This window comes from Salmo salar, chromosome 15 (genome assembly GCF_965601325.2).
Source record: "Salmo salar chromosome 15, fSalSal1, whole genome shotgun sequence".
Lineage (NCBI taxonomy): Eukaryota > Metazoa > Chordata > Actinopteri > Salmoniformes > Salmonidae > Salmo > Salmo salar.
Genome location: NC_138305.1, coordinates 76,998,761 through 77,012,542, shown reverse-complemented (window position 1 = coordinate 77,012,542; position 13,782 = coordinate 76,998,761). Strand labels below are relative to the sequence as shown.

Below are 13,782 nucleotides of genomic sequence, written 5' to 3'. Positions count from 1 at the left end.
TGTTGAGAACAGCTGGTTTGCAATAATGACCATTTTAATTTAATAATGTAGTAATGGGATTAAATGTAATTTAACAATGTTAGAATTGAAAAAGACAGTCTTTTATATGCTTAACAGAATTTTAGTGTCAACCATTTTTCAATGTAATTTTGGGTCTCTTACAGTTTCAACACCTGGGAAAGCACAAAGGAAAATCTCATCTTTCTTTCCCAGCAGCCAAAGGAAATGAAAGCTGTTGGAAGTGGAGCCTCTAAGAAGAATCCCCCTACTCTGATGCTGCTAGCTTTCTATTGTATGGAAATTATGGTAAAAAGTGAGGGTTTTGTGGTGTTGTAATAAATGTATGCAGATTATGATAATATTTTCCCAACATATTTTATAACTGTTTTTATTAAACAAATGTTCATGTGATTGTTTCTTTTTTTTTAATGATATCTTGTAAGATATTGATCAAAATATTAGGTTGTTTTCTTATCAGAAAGGCTTTGATGGGTGCTAAGAGCTGCTTTGTCAACCTCCTTTATACATAATCAACTGAAAATATTACAGTATTGAAACTGTTAGACAAGTAGTGAACTGTTAAAATAACTGTTAGACACAATACTCTAATTTCTCCTGAAGTATACACTACTTGTTCACACGGGAACACATCAGGATGGGAGAAATGATTGGTATGCAAATGGTCTTGAACCTATGTTGCATTTCGTATGGTGTATATTAATTTGTGGATGTCAATCATCCAATAAGTATGATATGTTACGAATTTGCGAAACGTACAATGTCACGAATTCCAATTTATTGTGGCTGAAGTTAGCTAGCTGGGGGGAGGGTTCGCTAAAACGGTTAAGGGAAGGATTAGCTATGGAGTTGAAAGTAGCTAAAAAGTTGTAAATAGTTGCAAAGGTTGTCACTGATGAGATTTGAACACAACTTTTGGGTTGCTAGACTTTCGCTTTATACACCCGACCAATCACCCTCCTTTCGTTTTTGCCTTAAGTAAGCTGTCTTATTTAACCTTACCAAACGTAACATATATTAGAGTGTCCCGGATTTATGTTTAATATGTTACGTCTAGTTTATGTAATACCAAAGACAGAACTGATGTTGCGGAAGCGGTCATTTTGCTATTGTCATTGGAAAGGGCTTCCCCAAGTATTAGTCATCAGGCCCTATAAATTCAAAAGACGTTGAACATGTTAACATCAGTTGCTATCTGACTAGAGAGAAAAATGCATCCGGTGAGTATCATTTCTCTGCTCAAATATAGCGAGCTCTTCTGTGCCTATGGGAAATAAATGGATATTATGCTATAGCGTAGGCTAGGCTATTTGACTCTTGAAGCTGAACGCCTCAAATTAAATAGTAATTTGATTGATTTGGACAGTCATTGAGAGACGTAGACTACACAAAAGTTATGATTAATTCTAAATGATAACATTACTCTTTCTTCCAATAGCTGACAAATTGTGTTCTGCCTGTCCTGGTATTTGCGCTCTGTGGTGGCAGCGTGCCAGAGCCAGGCGCTCACACATCGACTTATATCTGGAGAGATGACGCGACAGGGGATTCCCTTACGTGCGACCTATGCGCTCCTGGCACATACTTACTGAAGCATTGCACAAAGGACCGCAAGAGCGACTGCGGACCTTGTCCAAAGTCCCACTACACAGAGATCTGGAACTATATCGAGCGGTGTCAATACTGCAATCGTTTTTGCACGGCTGATGAGATTGAAAGCGTACCGTGCACCCAACTGCACAACCGACAGTGCGAGTGCAAGGACGGGTTTCACATGAGACATGGGTCATGTTCAAGGCACAGAAGGTGTCCACCCGGGGAAGGGGTCATCTCCAATGGTAGGTTAAGTGATAATGTTTGGCTACCCTTCATAATGAATACGCCTTTTCCACTGCTATTTTTCCAGTTGGCTCTGCAAACCACTGCAATCTGTTTACAGATTAAATACACGTTTTATGATCAATATCCTTATTTTCCAGGAACTGCACACACTGATGTGAAGTGTGAACCTTGCCCAGTGGGCTTCTTCTCTGCGGAGTCCTCCAGTAGGAAAACCTGTCAGAAGTTTTCTGTGTGTGCCCCAGGTCGCACCACTATACCTGGCAATGATATGAATGATGTTTACTGCTCAGCATGTAGGACTGGTTCAAGAACACATGAAGGTCAGAATATTTTGTCCATTCTGTTTAGTCTTTTGTAGGCATAGGGGAAAAGATTTATTAATGATAATTGTATAATGTTTTCTTATCTACCAAAACTGGAAATGAAAAGCCTTACTTGTGCGTCACAAAAGGTGGAATTATTTATTGTAATGTAGTCAATTAATATTGTCTTGGTTTCTCTCCTTTTCTCTTTCTCACTCTCTCAACCACTCAGATGAAGCTATCTGTGATGGGGAGTTGATGGAATTCCTGGCACTGCAGATCCTCACACCAAGAAAGGACAAAAGACTGGTGGCTGTGCTCAGGAGGAGTGCTGGTAAAGCCACAACCAAAAATGCAACTGTACTAGACCTCATCAAAACTATTAGGAACAAACCTGGCAAACCTTTTGCAATTCAAATGCATGATATCCTGAACACAGACAGGCTGTTCCATTTAAGGACTAAAGTCAACAAATGGTTTCCTCATATGAATTTATAGGGCTAATATCACCACATATTGTAAACGGTTTATGTTCTTCACGTTTTTGTTTTGTATCCATTATCTTATTTTATTCTTATTTATTGTTGTTTATACACCTTGTGGGTGGGGGCAATGGTTAAAAAAATAGAAGACTGGTGTTTTGTAGTTGAATTCCTCATTGTGCCGTATATAAGAATACATCACTATGTTGCCAAAAAAGTTCAAGACTTATTGTTTCCCTTCAATAAAATGCATTCAAAATGACTAACTATTTCTGCTACTTTCTTAGGCAAAAAAATGTATGTTTACACCTATGCAGTACCTTTAGCAATAATAATAATAAACCTCTACTTTAGTGAAGAAAACAATTATGACAGGTGTGTTGTAATAAAAATGAGGTGTGTCCACTGATTAAATGCAGTCTTTATGCATTATAAAGAGGGATAACCCAGATATTCATAACGTTTGATGTTCTTCATGCAAAATAGATGTGGGGTTTAAAATTAAATCAAGCTGCTTTATTTTAGGGGTTTAGTGAAGGCGGGTCATTTTTTTACCCTTAGGACAAGGGGAGTATACAGAATGTTAAGACTACACAAGGGTTAATGTGTCAGAAACACAACCAGTCATGTTTTCATCTAATTGTCAAACAATCCCTTAACAAAGATGCTCCTGTAAACTACCCTCACACATTCGTTCATTCACAAAATCATTTCATCATCCAAACCCCAACTGTGCACCAGCAATTTGATGAATGGAGAAACATCCCTTACAAAACGCCTACGTGTCTTTTCATTAGGCCTACACTTGTAGCCTGAATTGATTCATCCCCTGTTGTCCACGCGCTCCTCGGTCTCGGCCACTCATCTCTGCCTTGTCCTCGAGCGTCTAGGCCACTCATCTCCGTCTTGACAAAATGTAAGTGTTCTCATATCACAATTTGGAGCGTATACCACCCGGTTTCTAGTCAATTAGCTCATTTGTCATGCGGCTGACATGCAGTAATGTTAAGTAATGGTGAAAAGCTTCTAGTTTTTTGGGCATATTGTTTTAATTGTGATAGGCTCACGTTTTACCGGTACGGCTTACCACCACTATTTATTTTGCTTGGACCCCGTACTGGCCCGTACCGCCTTAGTTTCAAGTTTTTAATGTCACATGCACAATTACAGTGAAATTACTTTCTTGCAAACTCAAAACCCAACAATGTAATAATCAATAACAATGTATTACTAGAAAAAAACACGAGAAATAACAATAGGAAATATGAAATACACAAAGTAAGTACGTAAAGCATACTATATACAGGAAATATTTAGTGTCAGTTCCAATACCATATTAACATGGATACTGGAGTGATGGAGGTAGATATATATAGGGGTAAAGTGACTAGGCAACAGGATATAAGATGAACATAGTAGCAGCAGCTTGAGTGTGCTGGTGTGTAGGGTCAAATCAATCAAATCAAAGTTTATTTGTTACGTGCACCGAATACAACAGGTATTACAGGGAAATGCTTAATTTCAGGCTCTAACCAATAATGCAAAAAAGGTATTGGGTGAGTCAGTATGAATGTGTGAGCAAATAATGGAGGGAGTGTGTGTGTTGGAGTGACAGTGTGTATGAGTGTGTAGGGCCCTGTGATCAATAAAGGTACAAGGTAAACTCGGTCCATGTAGCTATTTTGTTATCTATTTATCACTGGTATTGCTTGGGGGTAGAAACGGTTCAAGAGCCTGTTGGTGTCAGATTGAACTCTGTTGGTGTCAGATTGAACTCTGTTGGTGTCACGTCTGAAGGTCATGCTGCACTTCAAATGGCAACGCTTGTCACTAATACTTTCAAAAATAACCCTTTATGGCACTCTATGGTAACTTTGGTAATTTACATTTGAATAACTTTTAGAATGTGTATTCATATACAGTGCCTGCACACCCCTTTTTCACATTTTGTTGTGTTACAGCCTGAATTTAAAATGGATTAACTTGAGATTTTCTGACACTGATCTACACACAATACACCACAATGTCAAAGTTGGACTTTGTTTTTCAACATTTTTACAAATGAATAAAAAATGAAAAGCTGAAATGTCTTGAGTCAATAAGTATTCAACCCCTTTCTTATGGCAAGCCTAAATATGTCCAGGAGTAAAATTCTGCTTAACAAGTCACATAATAAGTTGCTACACCTACACTGTGAATGTTTAAATTCTGTATTCAATATAGACTAAAAAATAAAATTTCTGTGTTATTAGTTCAAGCACACTGTGTTTGTCTATTGCTGTGACTTAGATGAAGATTAGATAAAATGTTATGACCAATTTATGCAGAAATCCAGGTAATTCCAAAGGGTTCACATACTTTCTCTTGCCAGTATATGTGTGTCTTTCGGAAGGGTTAGGTTATAAGCAGATTAAACATTTTTGTTGGACCTTGTGTGTAATTGACCAGTAAAATTATCTTAATCTCTTTAGCTGTGATAATCTGAAGTTTCCACAAAGGCCACTAGAAAGCCAAAAAATCTCAGTTCACATTAATATAGCCCCGCTTTGCAACCTTATTTGTGACTAACACAACTTTATTCATGGATGAAGACATCATATAAAGCAAAATTGAATGCTGAAATTTGATATAAAAATAGCATTTTATAAATGATGCCCCCGGTACTCCATCTAGGACCTTGCCACATGGCATTGAAATGAACATTTAATTACAGTACATTTACATTACATTTAAGTCATTTAGCAGACGCTCTTATCCAGAGCGACTTACCAATTGGTGGATTCACCTTATGATATCCAGTGGAACAACCACTTTACAATAGTGCATCTAAATCTTTTAAGGGGGGGGGGGGTTAGAAGGATTACTTTATCCTATCCTAGGTATTCCTTAAAGAGGTGGGGTTTCAGGTGTCTCCAGAAGGTGGTGATTGACTCCGCTGTCCTGGCGTCGTGAGGGAGCTTGTTCCACCATTGGGGTGCCAGAGCAGCGAACAGTTTTGACTGGGCTGAGCGGGAACTGTGATTCCTCAGAGGTAGGGAGGCGAGCAGGCCAGAGGTGGATGAACGCAGTGCCCTTGTTTGGGTGTAGGGCCTGATCAGAGCCTGAAGGTACGGAGGTGCCGTTCCCCTCACAGCTCCGTAGGCAATCACCATGGTCTTGTAGCGGATGCGAGCTTCAACAGGAAGCCAGTGGAGAGAGCGGAGGAGCGGGGTGACGTGAGAGAACTTGGGAAGGTTGAACACCAGACGGGCTGCGGCGTTCTGGGTGAGTTGTAGGGGTTTAATGGCACAGGCAGGGAGCCCAGCCAACAGCGAGTTGCAGTAATCCAGACGGGAGATGACAAGTGCCTGGATTAGGACCTGCGCCGCTTCCTGTGTGAGGCAGGGTCGTACTCTGCGAATGTTGTAGAGCATGAACCTACAGGATCGGGTCACCGCCTTGAGAACGACAGGGTGAGAACGACAGGGTGTTGTCCAGGGTCACGCCAAGGTTCTTAGCACTCTGGGAGGAGGACACAATGGAGTTGTCAACCGTGATGGCGAGATCATGGAACGGGCAGTCCTTCCCCGGGAGGAAGAGCAGCTCCGTCTTGCCGAGGTTCAGCTTGAGGTGGTGATCCGTCATCCACACTGATATGTCTGCCAGACATGCAGAGATGCGATTCGCCACCTGGTTATCAGAAGGGGGAAAGGAGAAGATTAATTGTGTGTCGTCTGCATAGCAATGATAGGAGAGACCATGTGAGGATATGACAGAGCCAAGTGACTTGGTGTATAGCGAGAATATTAGAGGGCCTAGAACAGAGCCCTGGGGGACACCAGTGGTGAGAGCACGTGGTGCGGAGACAGATTCTCGCCACGCCACCTGGTAGGAGCGACCTGTCAGGTAGGACGCAATCCAAGCGTGAGCCGCGCCGGAGATGCCCAACTCGGAGAGGGTGGAGAGGAGGATCTGATGGTTCACCGTATCAAAGGCAGCAGATAGGTCTAGGAGGATGAGAGCAGAGGAGAGAGAGTTAGCTTTAGCAGTGCGGAGAGCCTCCGTGACACAGAGAAGAGCAGTCTCAGTTGAATGACCAGTCTTGAAACCTGACTGATTTGGATCAAGAAGGTCATTCTGAGAGAGATAGCAGGAGAGCTGGCCAAGGACGGCACGTTCAAGAGTTTTGGAGAGAAAAGAAAGAAGGGATACTGGTCTGTAGTTGTTGACTTCGGAGGGATCGAGTGTACGTTTTTTCAGAAGGGGTGCAACTCTCGCTCTCTTGAAGTACTTTCATCAACATGGTCTCTATGCATTAGGTTAGCCACACAAGCCTATAAGTAGTAGGTCAAATGCACTGGCGCCTCCAACACAAATTTCTATCAATTTCAATCCACATGCATGACTGCCAAACGTCTAAATCTAATGTTAAAGTAACATCCAATAGCCACTGCTAAGAATCAACAGTAGACCTATAAGCAGTAGGACAAATGCACCGCAGCCTCCAACTCAAATTAATCAACAATTTAAATCCACATTATGGGTGACTGCCAAATCTAGGGATAATCCTTTCCCAGTGGCATGAACTGACTGATCTAGTAACTGTTGGTATTTACACAACTATGTTGAAACTGACTCACCGAGCAAAAACTTGGTCCCTATGATATTTGTTATTCAATATTCATGCAGTGTGTTCTTAACAAGATTGGTATCCCCAACTCCTACGCTGATTGCTCAGTGAATGGATGACCTTTTCATGTATTTTCTCAAATGTCAGTAGCCTTTTACAGTAAATGCATGACGTATGACAGTGAAAAAGACTGTGACCATCAAAACTAATCAATCACACACCCACACCCTATAATCGTCTCAATTTTACCTTTGACGTAACTACAAATGTCAATGTATACTTTCCATTACTATGTCATTATATTAAAGCAAGATTGTAATTTTCCAAGATTTCTTTTTACACAAGATGGTAATGTTCCATACACTACTCAAAATTGTTGAAACCATAAGGAACATCCAAGGCAACAGCTACTATGAGTTTTTCCAGGGTCGTGGAAAATAGAAGGATCAATTATTGTATTCACAGAACCAGTATTATGATCCCACTAGGCAACAGCCCAAAAAAATCTATGCGATGACTTGGAATCAACGTGGAAAACTGATTGGATTTGCAAAAAGTCGTCAATGTAAGGGAATTTCATATTTTTTTCACCCAACTTTTAACCTGAATCCAATGACATGGTGAAATGTTTTGTTGATTTCACTTTGAATTCCCATTAGTTGACAACTCAACCAAATGTAAATCAAAACTATGTTGAACTGACATCTGTGCCCAGTGGGATAACCGCATAAATTATTGAAAATGTTTTCTCAGCAGTGTCTTGCTATTCTGGTAAATGGTGTACATTCTTTCCCAGAAATCCAGCATGTTTCTTGCAATATTAAAGTGCTTTATTTGTAAGTTTATGGTTTATTACAGTGGTCAATGTCACGTCCTGACCATAGAAAGCTACCCGGACCAAGCAGCGTGGTCAGGAGGACTGGACCTGGGAGGCAATCCTAGATGGGGCAGGACCTTGGACAAGGCCCGGGTAGTATCGCCGTCCTAAAGAGGAGATTGAAGCAGCGAGAGCAGAACGGCGATATTACGAGGCGTTATACCATCAAGGCAAGCAGGCGGAGACAGCGAGAGAAGAACGGCGACGCTACGAGGAACTAGCACGGCAACAACGCAAGCCCAAGAAGCAACCTCAAAATATTTTTGGGGGAGGGCACATGGGTTAGTCGGCGAGGGCGAGGGACGAGTCCGTTGAGGAAATATTAGATAAATTGGAGGAGAGTGAACGGAGGGGAGATTTAGAGACGTTTGAGGAATTGTTGGATAAATTGGAGAGTAAAGAGAGAGAGCTGTTGATTTGGCGTAGCATACACGGCATTCGCCCTGAGGAGTGTGTTAGTCATCCAATGCCACCTGTGTCAGCTTCCCGTACTCATCCTGAGAAGTGTGTTAAAGTTCCGGTACCATTGAGGCCGGCTATACACACCAGGTCTCCAGTGCGCCTTCACAGCCAGTACGTCCTGTGTCAGCTCCCCGTACTCGTCCTGAGAAGTGTGTTAAAGTTCCGGTACAATTGAGGCCGGCTATACGCACCAGGTCTCCAGTGCGCCTTCACAGTCCAGTAAGTCCCGTGCCTCCTCCTCGCACTCGCCCTGAAGTGCGTGTCACCAGTCTGGGGCCACCTGTCCCGGCTCCACGCACTAGGCCTTCAGTGAGTCTCTCCAGTCTGGTGTGTCCTGCTCCTGCTCCCCGCACTCGCCGTGAGGTGCGTGTTACCAGTCTGGGGCCACCTGTCCCGGCTCCACGCACTAGGCCTTCAGTGAGTCTCTCCAGTCCGGTGTGTCCTGTTCCTGCTCCCCGCACTCGCCCTGAGGTGCATGTTACCAGTCTGGCGCCACCTGTGCCAGCCCCACGCATTAGGTCTCCAGTGTGCCTGCCCAGTCCGGGGTGTCCTGTTCCTGCTCCCCACACTCGCCCTGAGGTGTGTTTTACCAGTCTGGCACCACCTGTGCCAGCCCCACGCATCAGGCCTCCAGTGCGCATTCCCAGTTCAGAGCTTCCGGTGACAGTTCGGGTACTGTCACGTCCTGACCATAGAAAGCTTTTATTTTTCTATGGTAGAGTAGGTCAGGGCGTGACAGAGGGTTTTGTCTAGTTTATTTATGTCTATGTTGGTTCTAGTTTCTTTTTTCTATGTTGGAGGTTTTTGTCTAGTTTATGTATTTCTATGTGGGGTTCTAGTTGTTGTTTCTCCCACTAGGAGTTGTGGGAGATTATTTTGAGTAAGTGTATGTTGCACCTCTTCGTCACGGTTTGTTGTTTTGTTCATTAGTTTATTTGTATGTCTTGCATAGTTTCACAGTTATAATAAAATGTGGAACGATACACACGCTGCGCTTTGGTCCCATTCTTCAGACAACCGTGACAGTCACTAACCTTTTCTGAGTCAAGATCACTTTCTGAGTCAAAACGCATGCTGAGATCTACCGCTCTGATTTTTTTTATTACCATGACTTAAAAAATGTAAGCCTATGCAACAATAACCAATTAAAAACAGTACTGTAGCAATGAGGTTTGTGCAGTAAGCTATAGGCTCAATACATTATCACCGCATACTGGCTTTGCTTGAATTGACCTGCCAATGCATTGTTGTTCGGGACGTTCTTTTAAATTATACCGGTTGGAGACCACTGGTTTGTTATGTTAATAGAGAATCTGGATAGTAATGGAAGTTATTTTGAATGTGTACTCAGGGTCAGATTGATAGTATTGAAACTGTTGCTAGGGTTGGGACAAAAATGGTATTTGGATCACTAGTAGTTTCCTATGCTATTCACATAGGCCTACACTTCACCAGTCTCCATGCTTTGTCTGCCCACACAAAACCTATTCTTACGTCACTGACAGCCGATACTGTTGCCTTATCTGTGTTATGAAATCAGGTAGGCATATCATAACACAACATAATCCTCACAACACACAGTAGTCTTAACCCAGACAGTGACACCTACAGCGATTCCTCTTTCAACAGAATCATAAACCAATAAACCGTAAGCCTCATAAAAGCACAAATTCTATTTGTTATGTGGTCTCCTGAGGTGTAAGGGTTGTAAACATTTATTGACCCTTCATATGGATATGCTGAGAAGTCTTTTGGAAAGGCAGAGGTTAGACAGGTTTAAAAAACGCTTGTACAAGCACACATACAGAGACACACACAGCCACATGTATTTGTCTTAGAAAATAATGTTTTCAGTAAGTTTCTCTGCTTGTAACCTAATGCCCTGCTACACACACCCACATGCTCACACACACCCACATGCTCTCACACACCCACATGCTCTCTCTCACACACACGCTCTCTCTCTCACACACACATGCTCTCTCTCTCTCTCCACACACACACACACACACACACACACACACACACACACACACACACACACACACACACACACACACACACACACACACACACACACACACACACACACACACACACACACACACACACACACACACACACACACACACACACACACACACACACACACACACACACACAGAGAGCCTTATATTTCATTAAAGGTAAATTACATTTTAAAACCCTTTATTTCTTCCAAAATGTTACTACCAACATTTAAACGTATTACTATTATTAAAGGTTTACTATGCAATATTAAACTATGCCTCTAATGTTTTGTTACTAAACCTTTACATGTATCATACATATTATCACACATTACTACAAAATATATATTTAAAATGTATAATTATGTTTAATTGTTGGAAAGACGTCTTAGAAAAGAAGGCCTCGGGAAGGGTTCTCTCTCTCTCCTAGAAATGTTTTCTGTAGTTTTCTGTGATTTATCGGTTTACCTGTATTAGACTTGACATAGGACACCCACTAAACCCTAAACCTCAACTGAATCTTGTAATAAATAATGTGGATATTGAGCAAGTTGTGATGACTAAACTGCTTGGAGTAACACTAGATTGTAAATTGTCAAAACCAGAGGTGTGGACTTGAGTCACACGACTTGGACTCGAGTCAGACTCGAGTCACAAATATGATGACTTGCAATTCGACTTTGACTTTAACACCAGTGACTCATGACTTGACTTGGACTTGAGCCTTTTGACTCGACCTGACTTGATACCCTCCCCAAGCCCAAATATTAAAAATGATGCTATTAAAAAAAGTGTGCAGCGCATCAACTCTTCATTTAACGGATTACAGTTTGAATCGGACAGCAGCCAATCAAATTGTGCAGGCTGAGAAACAGTTGTCCGTGGCAGTGCAGAGGAATGTCGGCAGGTGAATTCAGATGGAGCCCTTGGAAAGATGATACCCAAAATTATTATTTTCGGATATAAAGACGACGCTGTATCTACAAAAAACGGATTGCAACTTGCAAAACATGTGGGAAGAAAATTACAGACGGAGGCGCAACAATTTCCAACTTTGTTCGACATTTGAAGCTGCACAAAGAACGGTAAGTCGTGGCTAATATAGCCGACAGCTATATATTTTATTACTTTACTGGTGTATCATGTAGGCTAACGTAATGTTAAATCAATGAGACTCCACACAGTCAGTCAGTGCGGGAACGTGATCATTGCACCCAAGATTGAGCTACAACTGGCTAGGCAGTTGGTAACCTAAATCCTGCCTGATGTTACTGCTGTTCCTAAAACCATTGACATACGTTAGCCTACTGTAACCACACAGAGAGAGTGTGTGTGTGTTAAGGTTGGGCGATTGTGCCCCATAGCGATCCTCGATAGTCGATCACTATGGGGGGAGGGACTTTCTCATGGCTACCCATGTATTTCCATGGAAATATAACGTTTATTTGGAAAGTAATAAATATATTTTTAAAAGCATTCATGATTTGCGTAAATGTAATATACTATTACTCTTGTTAAAAATATGAAATGGTATTACATTTGGTGAAGAGCACATTATGACTTGTTTAGGACTCGAAACTCAAAGTTTAGGACTTGACTTGGACTTACCTGTCTTGACTTGGGACTTGAGTGCTAAGACTTACTTGTGACTTGTAAAACAATGACTTGGTCCCACCTGGTCAAAACATATTGATGCAGTAGTAGCTAAGATGGGGAGAAGTCTGTCTATAATAAAGTGATGCTCTGCCGCCTTAACAACACTATCAACAAGGCAGGTCCTACAGGCCCTAGTTTTGTCGCACCTTGACTACTGTTCAGTCGTGTGGTCAGGTGCCACAAAAAAGGACTTAGGAAAATTGCAATTGGCTCAGAACAGGGCAGAACGGCTGGCCCTTGGATGTACACAGAGAGCTAATATTAATAATAAGCATGTCAATCTCTCCTGGCTGAAAGTGGAGGAGAGATTGACTTCATCACTACTTTTATTTATGAGAGGTATTAACATGTTGAATGCACCGAGCTGTCTATCTAAACTACTGGCACACAGCTCGGACACCCATGCATACCCCACAAGACATGCCACAAGAGGTCGCTTCACAGTCCCCAAGTCCAGAACAGACTATGGGAGGTACACAGTACTGCATAGAGCCATGACTACATGGAACTCTATTCCACATCAAGTAACTAATGCAAGCAGTAAAATTAGATTTAAAAAAAACAGATAAAAATGCACCTTATGGAACAGCGGGGACTGTGAAGCAACACAAACATTGGCGCACACACACACACACGCACACACACACACACACACACACACACACACACACACACACACACACACACACACACACACACACACACACACACACACACACACACACACACACACACCACACACACACACACACACACACACACACACACACACACACACACACACATGATAACATACGATAACATACGCACTATACATACACAATGATTTAGCACTGTAGATATGTGGTAGGGGCCTGAGGCCATGCAGTGTGTTGTGAATGTATTGTAATGTTTTTAAATTTTATAAACTGCCTTCATTTTGCTGGACCCCAGGAAGAGTAGCTGCTGCTTTGGCAGGGATCCATAATAAATACAAATAGGATAAGTCTAACAGTTACTTATACTCAGGCAGACCTCATTGGCGAAAATCTGATATCAACTTTGGAGGGGACAATTACATGAAATTTTCTCAAGAGCAATTCCTGAGGGGGACACCAAAAGTAGTGCTGTAACACATAGCCTACATTGTAATATGGTAAATGTATATTGAGGAACCAAAGAAATAAGGTGTTTGCCGTACTCCTAACTACCGGTACCCAAAACTACACAACTAATCACAACAGCAATACCATTGCCTTTAGCAAATCTTAGTTCAGTCAACAGTTTAAGTTGAGAGTGGGGGTATCCATGGCATTTTCCAATTATGTTTCTATTTTACAAGTCAAAAAAATGGAGAACCTTTCATAATGTTGCCAAACAAAGACTCAACAAACTTACCTGAGACTCCCTGTCTCTGCCAGTCTGTCCCTGCATATCTGTCCCCAACTCTGCTGTCTGTGTGCCATCTGTTGCCTGCTCTGCCTAATGACATCATTGTGAAACATTTCCATTAGAATTTCATTTCTTTCTTATGAACATTTTATCA

At 41.8% G+C, this 13,782-nt stretch overlaps 2 protein-coding genes across 3 annotated transcripts in view; both read left to right on the top strand.

The window, feature by feature from the left end:
• The window catches only part of rtel1 (regulator of telomere elongation helicase 1), a 55,931-nt gene extending 55,520 nt beyond the window's left edge, over nucleotides 1-411 (top strand). For both annotated transcript variants that reach the window (XM_014146102.3, XM_014146101.3), the window contains one exon: nucleotides 165-411. In XM_014146102.3, the coding sequence (XP_014001577.1) occupies nucleotides 165-229 (65 nt within the window). In that variant the 3' untranslated portion in view covers nucleotides 230-411. The remainder of the gene's footprint in view (nucleotides 1-164) is intronic.
• A 215-nt stretch (nucleotides 412-626) lies between these two features.
• On the top strand, nucleotides 627-2,906 carry LOC106572181 (tumor necrosis factor receptor superfamily member 6B). The gene is made up of 4 exons (XM_014146103.3): nucleotides 627-1,238; nucleotides 1,457-1,856; nucleotides 1,998-2,180; nucleotides 2,395-2,906. Exons 1-4 carry the CDS (start codon nucleotides 1,230-1,232, stop codon nucleotides 2,658-2,660), a joined length of 858 nt encoding a protein of 285 aa, XP_014001578.1. The 5' UTR covers nucleotides 627-1,229; the 3' UTR covers nucleotides 2,661-2,906.
• The last annotated feature ends 10,876 nt before the right edge of the window (nucleotides 2,907-13,782 follow it).